At 40.6% G+C, this 21435-nt stretch overlaps 1 protein-coding gene across 1 annotated transcript; it reads left to right on the forward strand.

The window, feature by feature from the left end:
* The first annotated feature begins 10724 nt into the window (after positions 1 to 10724).
* Positions 10725 to 18814, forward strand: LOC127229396 (putative serine protease 47). Its single transcript, XM_051194528.1, has 4 exons — positions 10725 to 10907; positions 13813 to 14090; positions 17368 to 17531; positions 18494 to 18814. The coding sequence occupies exons 1-4, from the start codon at positions 10762 to 10764 to the stop codon at positions 18812 to 18814; spliced, it is 909 nt and encodes a 302-aa protein (XP_051050485.1). The 5' UTR covers positions 10725 to 10761.
* Positions 18815 to 21435: the final 2621 nt, after the last annotated feature.

The raw sequence follows: 21435 nt of genomic DNA on the forward strand, positions 1-21435 counted from the left end.
TCACAGACTCTTTTGCTGCCAACAGACATACACTGCTAGGTAACACTGCCATCTTGTGGCAGTCCCAAACACTGGTACTACCCAACAGTCCACTAGACTTCCGTTCTTTACTCAACAGTAACTGAAAAGTATCAGGATCTGTAGGGCAACCCTTCTTGTTGCCCCATATACATTGATAGGTATTAGAACCCACTAACCAGCTGACCATCACCCCCATGCACCATTAGGAATTTAGTTGTACTGGATCCTATCCCTTTCCCCTAGTGATGTCTTGGGTAACAAGCCCTAATAGACAAGTCCTCCATTCCTCCATGCTGGATACCCCTATAAATGCTATATCACATATACTGTTAGATATCAGACCCTGTGGGATAGCACACAATCACTTCAAAAATTAAGTGTATATGGGGTTTCAGATATGGTAGAAGAGTATCTAGCAAGGTAGGTGTCGCCCTGAGTATGGGGTGCCTACCAAGCCCTAAAACTTAGAAGTTTATCTGTGACAGTGACAAGAGGGTGCTTAGAAATCAGTGTTTCATAATTACAGCAATGCGTGTTTGGCAGGCCCTTTGTATTAGTTAGGGTTACTAGTGCTGTGATGGAAAACCATGATCAAAAGCAAGTTGGGGAGGAAAGGATTTATTTGGCTTACAGTTACACATCACTGTTAATCACTGAAGGAAGTCAGGACAGGAACTCAAGCAGGCCAGGGGCCTGGAGGCAAGAGTTGATACATGGCTTGCTCAGCCTGTTTTCTTATAGAATCCCGGACCACTAGCCCATACCCTCAGTGAGCTGGACCCTTCCACATCAATTACTAATTAAGAAAATGTGCTAAGGCTTGCCTACAGCTCAATTTTGTGAACGTATTTTTCTCACCTGAGATTCCCTCTCAGGTGACTTAAACTTGTGTCAAGTTGACATTAAAATATTCAATACACCTTGATACTAGGATGTCAGCTATACCTGGTACATAGCAGTATATGTGGGTCATTGGGGGAAAGGAGTGTCCAGAGGGCCCCATACACAGGACTATGTGGGGTGTTGATATGGGGTTGGATATCTAGCTGGGCTTGATACTTAGCAGTGTACTGTGGGGAGGCAGGTGAGTAAATACCAGAGCCCACATATTAGTCAGGGTTATCTAAAGGAACAGAATTGATAGAATGAAAAATACATAAATAGGTATATATGTTATATTTTCGTATTTTCCCTTTTATTGGAAATAGATTCCCTTCTCACATAATATAACCTGATTACAGTTTTCCCTACCCCACTCCTCGAAGTTCCCCCAACCTCCCTCCCATCCACATTCACCTCTTAAACAGGCTTCTATGGGACAACAGTGAAACAAAATAAAATGTAATAAGACAAAGCAAAACCAATACATCAGAATTGAACAATACAAACAAATAGAAGGAAAAGAATCCAAGGGAAAGCATAATAAACAGACCCATTCATGGATACCACAAAAATACTAATACCACAATACACAGGCAAAGGGCAAAAAGAGAGGAGGAAAACAACATACATAAAACAAAATAAAAATTAAAATTAAAGGAAAATCCCTGACATGATACTATGAGACAAAGAGCCCCCAAAGATCCCATCAAGTTCGTTTTCTGTTGGCCATATAGTGCTGGACATGCAGTCTACCCTTAATAGTAGTTTGTTTTCCCAGTGAGACTTCCTTGGAGGAAACTAAAATTTCATTTTCAAGTAACCATGGCTACTGGGTTAGGAATGGGGCCATGCATCCACTTCTTTCAGCTCTAAGACTCCAACTGATGCAGACCCTTTTGCATGCCCTCAGTCTCTGTGAGTTCATATCTTTACTCCTCTTCTGTGGAGTTCCTTGAGCTGAGGGGAGGGATATGATGGAGACTTCCCATTTAGAGCTGAGGATTTCATGGTCTCTTACTTTCTAAATGATGTCTGGGTCTCTGTATTTGTTCCCAGGAAGAAGCTTCTCTGATGATGACTGAGCAGAGAACTGACCTTTTTTTCCTGGCTGCTGTCTATATTATTGTGATTATGTGCATAATGAAGAGGGGAATTATTAGACTGGCTTACAGGATGTGATATGAGTGCTTCAACAATGGGTGTCTTGCAATGTGAAATGTTGTTCAATTCTTGAAGCTGGATGTCTCAGCAGTCCAAACCTTTGGCTTTAGCTAAAGCTACGGACTTCAACCTGTGTTGGAATCTTGAAGATGCTGTATTTAATACTGGTGGCAGTAACAGGATAGATGAACATTCTAGCAAGATGGAGGGAAAATGGACAAAAAGCAAAGATTTCTTCTTCTATGTCCCTGTATAGGGGCTGCCACCTGATGGGAACCCAAATTTAACGAGGGTCTTCATTGTTCAGATAATCTAAGAAAAACCCTCACATTCTGGGTGGTAGTGGTACATGCCTTTAATACCAGCACTAGGGAGGCAGAGCAGACAGATCTCTTGAGTTCAAAGTTATCCTGGTCTACAGAGCAAGTTTCAGGATGGCTAGTGATACACAGAGAAACCCTGGTGAGAGAGAGAGAGAGGGGCAGAGACAGAGACAGAGACAGAGAGAGAGAACAAAACAGGAAAAATCACAGATCGAGTATATTGGCAAACTTCTATAAATTAGCAAAGATAAAAATTAAAATTACGAATAAACGATGTTATCCTTGAAGGTTTGGTAGACACAGGTGTGGACATAATTATATCACAAGGATCTTGGCATCCAAATTGGCTTCGTCAGGAGGTCAATGTTCAACTTTTAGGGATTGGAACTTTATCTCAGGTAAAACAGAGCACAAGATGGCTTGAATGTGTGGGGCCAGAGAGCAATATTAAAGCCATATGTTGCTAATATAGCCATGAATTTGTGGGGACATGACATAATTTGTTACATCAACGGAATGCCCACATAAACATTCCCCAAATCTTAGGAACAAACCATAAATTTACATATGGTTCTGGAAGATTTATAAGAAGATATTATAAAGAACAATCACAAACCATTCAAGTTGTGCAAAACCAGGACACAACAACTGCTAATCTTCCAAAGACACCAACAGCCCTACTTTTACAATGGCTGACAGACAAACCTGTATAGGTTTTGCAATGGCCTTTAACAACAGAGAAACTGCAGGCTTTAGAAGAGCTGGTTCAGGAGTAACTAAATTCTCAGCATATTGAGGAATCAACCAGCCCTTAGAATTCTCCTGTATTTGTTATTAAAAATAAATCTGGAAAATGGGAGAAGGGTAAAAGATTTAAGAGCTGTTAATAAAGTGATACAGCCAATGGGCTCTTTACAGTCTGGAATTCCTTTGCCTTCCCAATTGCCTAAAGGATGGCCTCTTACAGTAATTGATTTAAAATCATGTTATTTTAGTATACCATTACGAGAAAAAGACAAAGAAAAATATTCACAGTGTTTACTTATAATAATTCTCAGCACGCTAAGAGATATCAGTGGAAGATTCTCACACAGGAGTGTTAAGTAGTCCCACCTTGTGCCAATATTTTGTATGTCAGCTGTTGGAAATAATACGTAATTTCCTCAACCTATAGTATATCATTACATGGATGGCATTTTATTCTCTGATTCAAATGTAGAAATTATTATCTGATTCAAATTTAAAAAGAATGTTTGAAGAAGTGAAGAAAATTTTGCCTTGTTGGGGATTCCAAATTGCCCCTGAAAAAATACAAAGAGGAGATTGTATTAATTATTTAGGCTATAAAATAGGTTTACTAAATTTAGACCCCAAAAGGTGAAAATTAGGAGAGATCAATCTCAGACTCTTAATGACTTTCAAAGATTGCTAGGAGATATTTCCCATCTACAGCACATTATTGGTATAAAATCTGACCAGCTGATTAATTTAAACAAAACCTTAGATGGTGACAAAGACTTAATAGTCACAGGGAATTAACAGCTGAAACCAAAGAAGAATTGGCTTTGGTGGAAGACAAAATAGGGATCACATATGTGGAGTGTGTCCATCCAAAGCTTAACTGTATTCTAGTCATATTACCCTCTAAGGATTCCCTTATAGGAATTTTAATGCAGTTGGAAGATATTATAGAATGGATTTTTTTTAACCACATAAACTGAGTAAAAATTAAAAACTTATGTGGAAAAGGTCACGGAGTTGATTCTATAAGTAAAATTGAGACTTCATCAATTAGCAGGAATAGATCCAATAGAAATGATAGTACCTTTTACTAATGATGAAATTGACAAATTATGGGCAGAAAGTGAACCCTGGCAAAGAGCTTGTAGTAGTTTTTTGGAGAAGGTCAACAGCAATTAACCAAAAGCAAGAGAATTAAACTTAAAAAGATAACTAACTGGATTCTCCCTCTCATTGTATGGGAGACACCAATAATTGGAGTCCCTTTATTGTACACTGATATAAATAAATCAGAAAAGGCAGGTTGTAAATCAGGAAATTTAAGTGAACCTAAGTCCTTATAATTCTGTCCAAAAGTCAGAATTATATGCTCTTCTCATGAAGTTAATGGATCATAAAGAACCTCTCAACATAGTTACAGATTCATAATATGCAGGAAAAGTTGTTTTGCATATTGAAGCTGCTGAATTTATACCAGGTGATATAGAATTGACTTTATTATTTATTCAGTTACAAGACATAATCAGGAATAGAAATCCTCCCACATGTATAACACACATCTGATCCCATATGGGTCTGCCAGGACCTCTAGCACAAGGTAATGATGAAATTGATCAACTATTGATAGAAATGTGCTAAAGGCCTCAGAATTTCGTTTAAAAAACAAACAAACAAACAAAAAACCAAAAAAAAAAAAAAACACACGTCAATAGCAAAGGTTTGAAAAAAGACAATTCTATCATTTGGCAACAAGCCAAGGATAGTATAAGGAAATGTCCTACTTGTTCTTTATACAACCAAGCTTCGCTACCTGCAGGAAGTAACCCAAAGGGTACTCAAAGGAATGAGATCAGCCAGATGGATGTTTTTGATTTTGTAAAATATGGAAAATTAAAATATGTATACCATATCATTATGTTATCAATGGGCAACTGCTTTGAGTTTGGAAAAGGCTGATTTGATAATTACGCATTTGCTAGAAGTTATGACCATCATGGGTATACCTGCACAAATAAAGACAAAGACAGACAATGCTCCAGCATATGTCTCTAATAAAACAGTGTTTGACTTATTATAATATAAAGGATATTACAGGTATACCACACAATCCTACAGAGAAGGCAGTGATGGAAAGTTCAAATTGAACTCTAAAGAATATGCTAAATGAATAGAAAGGGATAATAAAGAACCCTTAAAATAGATTGCATAGTGCTTTATTAACTTTCAATTTTCTGAATGCTAATGAGAAAGGAACAACAGCTGCAGACAGACATTGAATAAAAACTACAGAATTAAACAAGACACCTCTTAAGTAGAAGAGATGATAGCTCATCAAGCAACATGGCCATTTAATCTAAACTAACCTATGAAACCATGTTTTTCATTTAATCAGATACAACTTGCCAAAGAAGAACCTGGCTGAGGAAGGGTTTTATTTTTGTCTTTTCAGGAAAATAAAGATATCTAGCCAAGAAATCTGGAGATCACTGGAAAATTGAGACATCTGAAGAAAAGGAACAAATAATCCAGAAAAGTCCCAAGGAAAGGAGTAAATTGGTCTATTGGTATATCATATTTCCAACAGGATACATTTTCAAAAATCTTCCCAAATATTTGTGTCTGCTTTTCTCTACAGACATATAATGCAAATGGTCTTTTTGTAGTCCCAGTTCAATTAAAGGCTAAAGCTGGCTTTGGAGTTGGAGTGTGACTCACTCCTTCTCTAAACTCAAGCATGCTTGTTAAAGTAAAATTCAAAATATCTGTCTCATGTCAAAAGAGACAGCTGATACGGGACAGAAGTAAAACAAATATTTGGGAATTTGGGCGTCGTTCTTTCCAAACTACTTCCTGCTGGTAAGGGGCGCTGTCTTGGGGAATTCGAAGAAGATTCAGATATCCTAGCTGTAGTCTATAGGGCTGTTTTGTCCAGCTGTTTTGAATGTAGGATCAGCTTGTACTCTGTTTCAGGCGGTCTGGCGTGATCAAACCACATTAGTCTGGAAGGAATCCACATCTTTTCATTTTCTGTGGAAACAAAATATTGTGTATAAATGTTTGTTTTCATTTAATCGGACTTTGTTATATAAAATTAAATAAAAAAATAAACCTAAAAAAAAGAAGTAAAACAAATAGTTAAAGGACTATTGTATTACCAGTAATCTCATAATCCTTTGGTGTAACACAAACAAATAAAAGACCCAGAGACTGATATTGGGGTTCAAACTTCAATCTGAACATCAGAAAAGCAAAGCAGCTGGCCAGTAGCTTCTTTCTTACCTCTACCTCAGGCTGAATGGGCTGATCCTGTCTCCATGTGCTCTCACCAAACCTCAGACTCTTTCTTAGTGTGGCTGGCAAATGAATGCCTCTCTGACAACTTGCTTCTGTCTTATATACTTCCCTAATGTTGGGATTGAAGATGTGAGCTATAATTTTCTTTTAGACTGATTCACTCTTGTATAGAACTGGGTAGCCTTGGAATCACAGAGATCCATCTATCTCTTAATCCTCAATACTAGGATTAAAGGTGTGTACCACCACCTCTTAGTTTCTGGCTGCTGGGATTAAAGGTGTGTGCCTTGATTCTATAACTTGTGGTTGACTTTGCTTTCTGAATCCTTAAGCAAGCTTTAATAAATCTTAATATATCACTACACTTTTTTAAAGCAGTTTTTCTTAAAGCATAAATATAATTATATAAAATTTGTAAGGTTAATACACACACACACTCTCACACACACATATATGTACATATATATGTATGTAATTTAAGTTTTTTGTCATGATGTTAATTGTTATATATAGAGTACTAAGTAATTCTAGGAAAAGGTTTCATCTACCTTCCTATACATGATTTTGGGTTTGAGTCTCTACCAGTATTCTGCAGTGAAACATGGCCATACCTAACAGTGGGCTTTGCAATCTCTATAAGAAGGACAGGGCCCCACAATGACAATTTCTCCAGGATTATGATAACATCATTAAGCTGAACAACTCCAACTAAAGATCAACTTTGGACTACAAACTGCTCAGAACAATTTTGAGGTAGCTCACTGAGATGATCCAGTCTCACAGACTACTCTAGCCTCAACTGAACAAAAATGATACAGATTGACAATCCAAATTTAGGATCCTCTAAGGATGCCACCCCCCCAGACAGCAGGAAGTAAATTTAAGAACATGACACCCACACTCCCAAAAGGTGGAGTGGGTGTTTTTTGGTCACTTAATAGTTTATGGATATTTGTCATTGTTTGAGGGGGTTGGCTATAAAATGTTGTTGGTTATGGTCAGGAAGAAAGTTGAACAAAGGGGATCAGAGTCAAGGATTTTGTTTTGAAAAAAGTGGGGGTGATACAGATATGATAGGATAAAAGAGTAGATTATTGAATCTACTCTGGAAAGAAAAAGAGGGATGAAATAGATGTAAGATAAAAATGTACATTATTGAATCTATTTTTTAAAACTACAAGTTTTAAGTATTTTTCATTGAATTAGACTTTTGTATATTGTATAAAAATACTCTATATTCATACACATTTGAAATTAATTGGTTAAAACATACTGTACTTATATTTCTAAAATTGTTCAATGTATTGTACCCATATGGCTCATTTAAAAAATGTAATGAAAATCATTGAAAGTTATTAACAATTATATAAGATAATAAGGAAATGTAGGTTAATAATTAGTCACCTATTACAATTGAACTTGTAGTAATATTAGGTAATGTCTTCAAGGTCAAACAGAGATATATTTTAGATAGGTCATCTTCAAACCCTTCAGAGATCTACAGAATATGGCATTAAGATGTTTTAATAACATAGGTTATTTTTTTATGACAATGAGACAGGTCTCTTCCTGGCAGCACCAATCTATTGTAGAGAAGATGATGTGCATCAAAAAAACAAACAAACAAAAAACAACAACAACAAAAAAACTCCACATGGAGTTTACTGTTTTTGAGGCAAAAATAAGTCACTGAGCAAGAAAGTGCCCTTGCCTTGACTGCTCACAGTATGCTGTCCAAACTGGCCAAGAGAAGTCACTGCAAACCTTGCCAAGACAAGGTGAAACAATCCTTCAGAACATCCTGCTTCACAGAAATGTCTGTTAGATATGCTAGGCCTATAGGCAGAAGATGGATGTCCCAACGTTGCTTGCACTTTCTGTTTACTTGGTTAACATTAATTCCCTCTTGTGTCTCTGAGGGAGTTGAAGACTAGATAGTATAGTTATAGTTTTCATTGTTTACCAGACTCAGAAAAGAAACTCACTAAAGATGTGTAAAAGTGTAAAAAGTTGAGAGACATTACAAGATAATTTGATAATGCAAATTAGAATAGAAAGTAAACTAGGTACAAGACTTTGGACTCACCAAGATAGGACAGATAATGGAATCCTTTCTCTGAATTTGTTAAATGCTAATGGACTAGACATTGTTGATATACTTATTGCCTGTATATGTTTTACTTATATTAGTTACAACTTTTGGTTTTAGACCAAAAAATAAGATATGTGGTTATATCTTGTACAAATAAAGTATGTCTGAAGATCAGAGGGTGGAGTTTGCCATTAGCTAACAGACAGACAGGAAGTAAGATGGCTGGGCAGAGACGGGGAGTGAGATGTCTATAGCTCAATTTAGAGATCTAGCTAGGAAATCTCTAGGATCTGACTGACAGTGACTAAATCTACATTAAGGGCCTCAGCCAGTTTACTTACATTATATTCCCCTCTCCCCAAGACATTGGTAAATAAAAGTTCCTACAGTCTGAAGCTTATCTGAGTGATGAAGACTGATATGAATAAAAGTGAAATGCCAGGTTCTCACATAATTTCAGATCACATGTGAGGTATATCTTTGAGATTAAGATGCCTATCACCACTGTAAAGAATAATTGCTGATTAACAAAAGACTGGAAAACTGTAAGTCTCATTACATGCTTGGAATTTGGTAGCTAGAAATGATACATTTTATGTTTCATTTTCCTGACAGCTAGTTAAACTTTCCCTATGTGTGGATCTTTTAATTCCTCCTTCTTCCACGAATTAGCTTGCTCTGTGTGTACCGGGTTTACAGGGTGTATGGGAAAGTCCTAGTGAACCCACTAGCTTCCCCCTCATTTCCCTATTTCCACTACTGAGCTACATCACCGACCTGAATTCCCTTTTCATATCATTTCCTATTTTCTGTGGTTGGACTCCCTGTCTTTTGCTCATGGATGAGTAGGAATTTTCCATTGCATGTTTGCTGACTACCTTACACATGGGTTAAATAAAGGCAGGCAATGACAGGAATTAGAGCCAGGGTCACTGTGGTCTTGAAGGAGTCCTGATTGGGTGATAGCGGGTAGGAAAGTCATCCGGACTGGGCTTGGGGTCCTGTCTCAAGACAAGGTCAAGAACTGTCCCAGCAGGGGTCAGGCCCGGGTCAGAGCGGGGTCAGGCCCAGGTCAGGGCCAACTTCCCCACGGGTTCTGGCATCTGGGATGGACACTAGGGTGGTGAGGATCCCCTATGGGCTCAGTCCCGTACTCTGGCCCCTGCTGTTACTGCTGCCCGTGAGCCCCAAGGCTGACCCTGTCCTGGAGCCTGGTGTCCCCAGCCCCTCAAAGGTTCCTGGGGTAGCTCCAGGGAGACCAGGGCCAGAGCAAGGCTGGGAACTGTCTGCCAATAGACACCAGGATTCTGTGAGCAGAGCAGAAGGTCCGTTTGAGAGACAGTGGGCGGGTGATGGGTGGAGGCCATACCGGAAGTGGTGTCCCTCTTTTGCCTTCCCCTTGGAACCAGATGATCGGGGGGAAAAAAAAATATCAACCAAGGTGGTTTAGGTTCCTCACTGGGACTGACTCTTTAAAACCTAGAGCCTGGTGTGATGCCACAGGTCCAAAAAGATGTCCCAGGCTGACCCAGTGGTGGGGGTAGAAAGCATGAGATTACAAGCGGAGACAAAGACGACAAAGCTCCTAGAGGCTTGGGGTGCTGATTCCTAGAAGAAGATAATGACAGCCTGTCAAGATCTGGGTCCAGTAATTCCCTCCCAATTGAATCATAGAAAAAAAGTTGTCATTACTGGCCTCAACCAGTCTCCTTTTAGAAATGTAAAGCAGCTTGTCCCAGGTTACTCATCAGTACCACAGAGTAATTTTCTCTCCCTGGAATACTGGGCAGACTGAAGTTGGGACAATCACTGAGAAGTCATGGCACTGAGCAACTAATATCAGTAACCTATGAGACTTCTAGTTCCATGATTTGAAAAGTAAGCACGGAGCTGTGTTATTTAGAAAATGAAGTCATATAGGTACCCTTCTGTCCACCTTCGTGGAAGGGTAACTTAAGTGCAGGCTGCTGTGGCCAGCCTTTTATTTGCTCCATCCCATCTTCTCGGATTCCTGAGCTCTTTCTCCCACAGAAATGTCAGTGGAGCGTATCATGTCCCAGGTGATCGCCAGTGAAAGCAGAGACCAGGGTAGCCTGAAGTCATTTGCACAGGTCACTTGTCTTTTGCCATGATCTTCCGATCTGTGAAGTGGAGGAGGAGCTTCCTCAGGGTATTATTCTGCCTCTCAGGAATTGTGTGTCTAACAGATTGTATGGGGGTGTCTCCACAGTGTGTGGGAAGCCGAAGATGGTTGGGAAGGTGTTTGGTGGCCAGGATTCATTGGCTGGCAAGTGGCCTTGGCAGGCCAGCCTGCTGTACCGGGGCTTGCATCTCTGTGGCGCTGTCCTCATTGACTCCCACTGGTTGGTTTCTACAGCCCACTGCTTTCAAAAGTGAGTTTGCCCTATCTGGAGCCCCCAGAGAGGGGCTGGGTAATGAGAAAAAAAATGCTGCAGTCTTGGAGGAGTGCAAATGAACTGCAGGGTCTACCAGAATTATGTAGAGTTAGCAAGTACCCTCCTAGTGAGGGAGCTATGGGAACAAAGTTGTATACATAGATTGTTTATTCAATCCAATTCAGGAACCAGGAAAGCTTCCCTTTGATGCACCCAGGTGTGCATTTAACAAGTCTTTTGTGAGTGTTTAGTATCAAATGGAGAAGCAATTCTTGGTAAGGGGGCAGGAAAATATGTTATATTTCCATCACTGTGACCAAGTAATTCAGAAAATGAATAAAAGGAATCAGGGTTATCTAGGCTCATGGTTTCATTCCAAAGTTAATTGGCCTGTCACAGTTCATCACAGCAAGAACATATGTAGGTGAGACCTGATCATTTCATGGTAGCTAGGAAACAAAGATAATGAAAAGAAGTGGGGGAGGGGGCTTCAAGGACATTCTCCTGATGGCATAGCTTCTTTTCACTAGGCCTCACCCCTTAAATGTTCCACCATTCTAGAAAGCACCCACAGGCTGATGACTATGCCTTTAGTGATTGACTAACTACTAGGTCAAAAACATTTAAGATTTAAATCATAAAATTAGGATTTAGCCATAATTTTTCTTAAGTAAAACTTTGAAAGGTTTGATTTGAGGACCCTATTAGGGACTCTTTGTTCCTCCAGTTCTAAGTTATAATGGGGAATACTTTGTCATGAGGTTTGAGTAGAATATTCATCAGCTTGCAGAAAGAAGACTGCTATCTTAGTTACTTTTTTATTGCCATGATGAGACACTATGACCAAGGCAACTTGTTAAAGAAAATATTTACTGGGGCTCATGGTTTCAGAGGGTTAGACTCCATGACCATTATGTCAGGGAACAGGCATGGTGCTGGAGCAGTAGCTGATAGCTTAAATAGCAATCTACATGTACAAAATGGAGAGAGAGATAACTGGGAATGGATTAGGCTTTTGAAACCTCAAAGCTCACTCCCCAGTGACACATGTCCACCATCAAGGCCATATCTCCTAATCCTTTCCAAACAGTTTCACCAAGTAGGAACCCAACATTCAAATATATGAGCCTTTGTAGGTCATTCTCATTTAAATTACCGCATTCCACTCCCTGTTTCCCTTAGACTTGTGGCCATAATACAAAATGCATTTAGTTCAACTTCAGAAATTCCCAAGTCTTTCAGTCTCAACACCATTTCAGAAGTCTCTTCTGAGATTCAGAGTAATCTCTTAATTGTAACCCCTATAAGATTAAAAAAAAAAGCAAATTAGATTCTTCCAACATGCAATGGTATTCCAATATGCATTACCATTCAAAAAAGAAGGAATAAGGCTCCAGGGAGGAATTACTGGACCAATGCAAGACTGAAACATAGCAGGGTAAACTCCAAATCATGAAGCTCTGTGTCCAATGTCAGCTTTTCTGAATGCAACATAACTTTCTCTTTTAAATTGGTTCAACTCACCATATTCAACTCTCCTTGACCAGGTATCCCACAACTGCAGCTCTGGCTACTCCAATATCCTGGGGTTTCCAGCACAACCCAGGCTTCATCTTCACAGCTTCATATAACAGCCTTTTTGGGATTCCATGCAGGGATTCCCCTGCTACATGCCTGGTCTCAGCAGCTTTTCTTAACAACAGAGAGATATTCCACAACCCTTTTACTCCAGTATCCTTGATGCCTCTAAAGCCAGAACCATATAGCTGATACCATCAAATTCTGCTTTCTGCTTAGGATAAAACCTGGCTCCCTCCTTGAATTGTATAAGCTTTGATTTGTTGTTGCTCTTTAGGAACAAATCATTCCTTAGGTTTTTTCTTTTAATAAGTTGCAGGAATAGGTGGGTGAGGTCTTACCCTGATAACGCCATTCCCTTCACTATCCACTCTCCATTCTCCTTATCTCTTTCAGCATAAACTAAGTCTTCAACATAAAGTTTCCTGGTGTTCTTTTTCTTCTCAAACAGCACATTTTGTATTTATTTTTGCCCTGATTGCTCTTTTTTATTGTATATCTGTGTAAGAGTGATCATTAACAACAAGTGACAACATCAGGATTGGGCTGTCTTGAAATCTCCTCTGGTAATTAAATTAGCCTCAAGAAGATTTTTAAGCCAAAAATACAGAAGAATGGCCTATAGTCCAACTGCTAATATTGTTCCCCTCTAAAACCTCTTGATCTGGGTCTCCATAGTCCCCATTTTTTCTCAACACTGTTGTCTTCCAAGGCCCTGCTAGGATAGCCAGTTAGGTGCTCAACTGCTTTCTTAGTCCAAACTCCTAGTCTAATGCATTTCCTCAAAACAATAATAAAACCAGCTTGGTCAAGCCTGTGACAGCAATAGCCCATTCCCTGGTATCAACTTCTTAGTTACATTTCTATTGCCATGATTAGACACTATGTTCAAAGCAACTTATAAAAGAAGATGTTTATTGAGGCTCCATATTCTAGGAGACTAGAATCCATAATCATCATATCAGGGAGCATGGCAGCAGGCAGGCAGGCAGGCAGCAGCCACGACACTAAAGCAGTAGTTGAGAGCTTACATCTGATCTTCAGCCACAGGCAGAGGAAAGTGGGGAATTACTAGGGCTTTTGAAACCTCAAAGCCCACCCCAAGTGACACACCTCCTCCAACAAGGCCACATCTTTCAATACTTCCCAAACAGTTCCACCAATTAGGGACCAAATAATTCAAATATATGGATCTATGAAGGGCATTCTCATTCAAACCACCACTTGACTGTCCGAAAGGGAGAGACCAAGCTGCATGTTCAGGAAGACAGGGTTATCCTCTCACACAGAGATGATGGTGATGATGGAATCCTTTATCTTTCAGCAAATCCCAGGCCCCAGGGGACTATCAGGTTCTGTTGGGGAATACTCAGCTGTACCAGAAAACATGGCATACTCAGAAGATGTCTGTGAATCGTATCATCAAGCACCCAGACTTTGAGAAGTTTCATTCCTTTGGGAGTGACATTGCAATGCTGCAGCTGCGTCTGCCCGTGAACTTCACATCCTACGTTGTACCTGCCTGCCTCCCACCTAAAGACACACAGCTCCCCAACCACACATCTTGCTGGATAACTGGATGGGGAATGCTTTCTGAAGACAGTAAGGGAAAGAGAAGTTGGAAAGGGAGTGAGGGCAGGGAGAGGAGGAAGATAAGAAGTGCATGGGGAGGAAGGGAAGAGTGACTGAGCTGGCAAGAGACCCAGGCTGGTTTCTGAAGTCACTGCATGTTGCCCTTTGTACCTCACCTCCATGTCCTATGACATGAGAAGCCCACTATAGAGTACTTCTAACTCTGAAATTGTGAGAGTCTACAGCCACAAACTTCCCTGCAGCCTGGGTTCTGATGGTGGTGGTGACTGATGATGTTTGCCATCAAGAATCTGGGCTCTTTGAATATTAACAGTCTTTTTATTCTAAGATTTTAATCAGTTTGGATCTGAGGTAACTTGATTAAACTCAAAGATCAGGTGTGGAGGCTAGCCCATTCTATGTTTCTAACACTGTAACAAATATACCTGAAGTAATCACTTTTAAAGGGTAAGATTTATTTTGGCTCACAGTATGTGAGCTTCTAGTCCATGATCATTTGGCCCTGTTGGTTTGGACCTGTAGTGGAGCAGCACATTGTGGTGAGGAAATGTGTGGTAAAACAAGGATGAGTACCTTATGGTGGTCGGGTGGCAAGCAAAGAGGAAGAGGAGAGGCCAGTGTACTAGTATCTTCTTAACAAACACACATGTCCAATGACCTAACTTCCTTCCATTAGGCACTACCTCTTACTAATAGGATATTTTATTACCAATAATGTCACAGGCTGAGGACAAGGCCTCAAACACACTAGCCTGAACACTCAGCATTCAAAGTATAATGCATGTCATTACCAAATATCTTGGGAGGCACTACTTGAGTAAAGTGGAAAGTCACATGTGACCTGAGATCATTGAGATTGCATGATAGTGAGAACTAATGAAGCTCCAGAGTGTTTAATCTCAATTTCAGTTGGTTTTATCCTGTTTTTATAGTCTTGTCAGGTGAACTACACAATGGAGAAATCCTTTTGGTTTTATTTGTTGTTTGTTTATTTCTGGTATTGGTCTCTTGCACATACTTGGAAAAGGCTCTACCATTGAGCCAATAAGAAACCCTTGTTTCATTATTTTTAGATTGAAAATAGGGAATTGTATTCAGAGTCATTCCCAGAGGTATTTACTAAAGGATTATGACTTGGGAAATACATTTATGGAATAATGTAAATGGAAAAAGAATGAAGATTAGTAATTGTCTATAGGATCATAATTTGCCACATTTCTTGTCCAAAGAAGAGATTTAGGTGTTTTGGGTTGAAATTGTTTTCCTGAGGAGCTTTGCTTACCAGCCCTCCACCCCCACACATTTTGTTCTACTATACCAGTCTAGTTCATGATGGGTACTCCACAGTGCTGTTGTTACATAGTCTGGTATAATCAACTCCCATTTCTTTTTTATTATTAATTTATGTTTTACATTCCAATACCAGTTCCCTTTTTCTCTTCTCCTCCCACTCTCCCCAACCCTCTATCTCCCCTATGCTCCTAGGAGAGGGTAAGGCCTCCCCTAGGAAATCTACTAAGTCTGTCCATCATTTCACTGAAGCAGGACAAAGGAACCTCCCAACTCCCACACCCCTGTGTCTAGGCTGGGCAAGTTATCTCTCCTTATAGAATGGGCTCCACTGAGTCACTTTATGCATTAGTGTTAGACCTTGGACCCACTGCCAATGGCCTCATATATTGTCCCAGTCACATCACTGTCACTGTCATTAAGGGAGTCTAGTTCAGTCTTATGCAGGTTCCCCATTTGTCAGACTTGAGTCACTGATCACTAGCTGATTCAGTGGGTTTCCCCACCATGGTCTTGACTCATATTATTGAATAATAATAATAATAGTAATATTCATATTATTGCTCCTCCCTCACTTTGATTGTACTCCAAGAGCTTGGCCCATTGGTTATTTCTGGTTCTGCTTCCATCTCCAACTCCCAATTCTCTCTCTCTCTCTCTCTCTCTCTCTCTCTCTGTGTGTGTGTGTGTGTGTGTGTGCGTGCCCATGTGCATGTGTACATGCATGTGTGTAGTTTTTCGAGAGGGTGTCTTTGCATAGCTTTAGAGCCTGTCCTGGAACTAGCTCTGTAGACCAGGATGGCCTGGAACTCATAGAGATCTGCCTGTCTCTGCCTCACCAGTGCAGGGATTAAAGGTGTGTGCTATCAACACCTGGGCAACTACCATTTCTTAACTGTAGTTTCTAAAATGATCCTCTACTTTCATTCTTGTGTGTCCACATGAGTCTCTATGTGGCTGCCAGAATTATTTTAAAACATAGTCATGTCATTTTTTTTCAGAACCTTCTCACTTGTGCTTTAACTTAAAATTTAAAAAATCCCTGTCAAGGTTTTATGTGATGCTAGAATCCTGATCCATCTCTGCTTCATCACTTACTGCTTCTCTCATACACCCAACCCCAGCCTCCTTACTACTCTCCTTGGATATGTTGAGGTCATTTCTACCCCAGGAATCCCTCCCTTTTTCTATGCAATTTCTCTTCCCTCTAGCCTTGGTATGACTCGTTTGTTTATTTTTCACAGTCTCCCATCTGCATTTTACTTAATTATGTGAGCTAAAGTAAATAATCTGGACTGTCACCTCTCCCTGTGCTATTTGTTTAACACCAATGAGTAAATTAATGGTTTTTTTTCTGGCTTTCCCAACTAAAAATGTTCCTTCATATCAGTTTAACTAACACAAGGATTCTGGTGATACAGTCAGTGGATGGGTGAGTAAGGTAGAGTCAAGTAGTTAGTTAGGGAGAAGATGGAAGAAAGGAAGGAAAAGAGGGAGAGAGAGAGGGAGGGAGGGAGTGATGGGGAAGGAAGGAAGGAAGAAAATGGGTACATATATGTTGTGGATAGAAATGTTAGTAGGTAAGTGGAGGTAGGATGGATAGAAACACTAATGAAAGAATGGATGGATGGAAGGATGGGTATGAAAAATGGATAGATTGATGAAGGTAATAAAAAATGAGTGGGTGTTTGGGTGACTGGGTGGATGAAGACAGGATAAAGGTTAGTGATAAAGATAGCTGGACAACATTGGGTACATTATGTTAGTGGCTTTTGCCTTTTTATACAGTAGATATGTGATCTGTTGCTGTGAGAGAGGTAAAAATGGTAAGTGGGTGTTTCTGAGAAAAGGGAGAGAAGTTAATGATAAGTAGGTAGAAGATGGAAACAGAATTTGTCACTCCCCTGTCCTATGGTGATCATCAGTCAAAGTAGTCTGGACTTCTTTCCCGACCAAGCCACAGTGCCCACCACTGACCTCCTCCTTATTTTCACAGCAATACTGTTACCACCCTTCTCACTGCAGGAGGGTGAAGTGGGCATCATTGAGAATGAGTTCTGTAATGCCTTATATGGGGGAAGACCAGGCCAAAGTGGGGACTATGTGCATGAGGAAATGCTGTGTGCCGGGGGCCTCTCCACAGGGAAGTCCATCTGCCGGGTGAGTAAGGCAGCTGCACATTTTCCCCATTCCTGTTCTCTCTCATTTTCTCCAGGAGAGGCTGTATTGCCCTCTAGTATTTGTGGAGACCACCACACTTCCTATTTCATTACCTCTACTTGTTTTCCTTGGGTTCATACCTCAATAGTCTCCTTTCAGATAGTTCCCTTAACAGATCCTTACATCAATTTTTGTTCCATATTTTATACTTTTTATTGAGGCATAACATATATACAAATATGTAATTTGTAAGTAAACAGTTTGGTAATATTTCCAGTGCTGACTGAGCATGCTCTCGGTACCCATCTCTCTTTTTTGGCATTAAGTGTATTTTGCATGTCCACTGTCATATGCTGTGCTCTGATGTTTCATTGAAGTTTCTCATTTTGTTGTTGGGTTGTCAGTTTCTTATGGGAGCTTTTCCACTATTGGGTTGTATGGGAAAACTGTCCCCCAGAGGGAAGATGATTGGTCTGAAGTGGAGTGGCATAACCAGTGCCTTTCCCATCCCTGCAGTATTCTGTCTCCTGAGCTGAAGTCATCATCATAGACTGGATTTCCCAGAGGGTTTTCTTAAGGCCATTTCACAACTCCAGTGACTCTGGGCAGGGTTCTGAAGACCCTTGCCTATTACCTGGTGATATGAGATATCTTCACCCAGCCAGAGGATGGGCATAATTTTTCAAGAGTTCCAGTTCATAGGCTGAAAAATAGTACAGGCTAGAGCTACCAAAGGCAGAAGAGTTGGCTGAATATATTGCAGAAACTCAAGGTTTATAGAGCCAGGATCTATACATAGGGTAGCAGCTTGCTTACAAGTCCTTTCCCTTCTCAACATCAGTCATGGCAAGCAAAGCCTGCCTGATACCTGTCCTTATCCATCAGGGCTATATAGGATATTAACATGTAATTGGTATTTCTGGCCCTAAGCAAATCTCACACTAACTACTCTTTCTCCTCAGGGTGATTCTGGGGGCCCCCTCATCTGCTATCAAACCAGTGCATGGGTCCTGGTAGGACTGGCCAGCTGGGGCCTGAACTGCCGGCATCCCATTTATCCCAGCGTCTTCACCAGGGTCACCTACTTCAGTGACTGGATCAGCCAAGTCGAGGGACTTACTCCACTTCCAGAATCTGGATCTGTGTCTCCTCACACAGAACTTCAACCCAGGCCTCTGAGAGCTGCTGGCTCCCCACAGCCCTGCAGCATCATCATAACTTCACAAATCTGGTTCTTGCTACTATTTATCCCTGAGGCTCAAGACCAGGCACTAGGCCTTTAGGCATTCTTAGTTCAGGCTTCTCTAAGCTATAGCCTCCACTCTTTGGTTTACCATCTGCACCTTTTCATCAGCATATCTGCCCATTCACTGCCATAATCCAAACAAGCCTAGGAGAGCCAAGCAATAAAGCTTCATCCTCCTTTAACTCTGATTGCACTACCCTTGTAGGTTTCCCATATCCCTCAGTAACCAGACTTACCCTGGAGTTAGCCATCAGACCTCAAAAAGGAGGATATGAGTCATCACAAGGAAACTCTCCTTGAGGAAGAGGCAAGGAAATGGAGTATCTCTAATTGGGTAGGAAAATGGGGGCATGCCAACTACAAGGATACTGTGGATTAAGGGTGTATCCTGGGAAGAGAATGACATCTCTTTGGCCTTGTAGATGGTCCCTGCCTTTGGGGAATGTCACATCCTTCAGGGGAAGTAGAACTTTACATATACCTTCAAGTACAGGGGAGCAAGGACCTCTTCCTGGAGGTATGGTGGCAGCACTCCTGGGATTTTAAAGAGGAAGAACCAATGCACAGAGAACCCAAGAGACCATTTGAAATAATTTTGTGGGGCTTTGGTGTTAGGATCAGGTTAAAGAGAGACATGTGAATTGTGGCTAGAAGCCTCAATAGATGTGGGGGACTAGAGCATTAGTCAAAAGCAGACTGAAGCTGCTCTAGTGACTGACTGAAAATCAAACATTAAGCCAACAGTGCTCAAATCTCTACTCTTAGGTTAATACTCAGCATCATCCTCATCTACTCCTAGAGGCCCCACTCCTTCCATGAATCTAGTGCCTGATGTCTGAAGCCCAGGCCATACCTGTCTCTGTCCACACTTCAGTGGTCAGAACTTGATATAATCTTGTCAGTTTAGTTGACCCAGAATTTAGTAATCTAGGAAAATTTAAAAAAAAAAAAAAGGTATTCTAGGCCCAGTTTTTAGGCAAATGTATCAGGCACAGAGTATTTATGTGGCCAGCAGGAATTCAGAGGCCTTACAATGCTGCCCACTCCAGCTTTTAGAACCCTCTATAGAGAGAAGAACTCCCACTTACCCTAGGTCCACAGGAACCATGCAACACTCATGAGATTAAAAACAAATCCTTTCTAACTGTGGTGTTATCTGAACTTCCTCAACTCTCACTACCTTGTGTTCACTAGCAGCAGTGTCCTTGTTTTCAATCTTTTGCTGCATGTGCAACAGGGCTTCCATCACAAAGGGATCTCGTGGACACTCAAGAAAGTATATTACATACATCCTCAGCCCCAGGAGACTTGTCTATCATGAAAAAGCCAAAGTTTGATCCCTAGTACTGCATAAACAAGGTATGATGCAAATACCTGTAATTCCAGGACTCAGGAGGTAGAAGCAAGAAGATAGGGTGTTCAAGACCATTCTCAGCTACATAAGTTTCAAATGAGCCTGAGATGCATAAAAGCATGCTTTATCACACACCCCCATACACACACAAGCATCTTCTTAGTTCATTCTTGTAAGAGGCATTCCCACCCCCTGCCCCAGACCCTGCATCTGTCTTCAACTCTACTTCCAAGGTATCTCTACAGCTAGTTGTACATCTATCTTATTGGACCTTGCTGTTTCAAGATCTACAGAATTAAGAACTCAAACACTTCACTTAGTGACAAACTATGTCAAAAGGTCTTGCAGCAAAGTTCATTAGGAGTCTGAGATGCCAGTTAGCAAGCTCTTCTTGAAGGCTCTAGAGTCTGGGGAGGAATTAGTCTGACAATGAAGTGGTTCATACATATCCTTCAGTAAGGGAATCTCAAGTGACTCATTATGGCTTATGTGTTCCTTCACTGCCCCTACATTTACCATAACAGCCCTTCCCTGACTAGCTAAACTCTAGAAATATGGGTGTCATTGGGCCTGGCATGGGCTTTTGAAACCTCAAAGCCAACCATAGTGACACACTTCTTCCAACAAAGCCATGTATCCTAATCATTCTAATCCTTTCAGAGTTCCACTCCTTGGTGACTAAACATTCTAATATATGAGCCTATAGGGGCCATTCCTATTCAAAACACCACAATGTTCTTACAGTCTAAACCAACCTCTAAGTAGCCTACTGAAGAACACATCCAAAACTCAGCTTTAGCTCAGCCAATTTATCTATTACTTGATACAATCTAAAGTACTCCCTTACTATTCATATCCATGTGAAGATAAACTAAGCCCTATTAACACTGAATATCTACGCAGAATGGAACTGGAATCAAAACCCAAAGACCTCTTGAGAGGGCTTGAACATTTTCCCTTGTCAAGGATCATGCCTACATGGCTGCTGCCAAAACCTCAGATTTTTAGTAAAGTCTTAATCTGGCCTCTACTGAGAATGAGTATCAGACATCCCCTTGGGGAGCTATTATGGTATAGGACCAGTCAGTCTGAGGTTGGGCTGGCCAGATACAAGGATTTCACCAGAGAAGAAGACCAGAAATATAGAAGATTTGCCCTGCCCTCCATGTTGATGCCATGGCTACTGTTCATATTGCCAAAGTGAACCCAGTCATGCTTTGGAATAAAAAGAAATGAGCTGATTTCAGTGAAAGGCTTTGCTTTCCAGTCTGGAACAGATGGTGCTGGGAATATAACCAAATGCA

Source organism: Phodopus roborovskii, unplaced genomic scaffold, assembly GCF_943737965.1.
Source record: "Phodopus roborovskii unplaced genomic scaffold, PHOROB, whole genome shotgun sequence".
NCBI classification, from domain to species: Eukaryota; Metazoa; Chordata; class Mammalia; order Rodentia; family Cricetidae; genus Phodopus; species Phodopus roborovskii.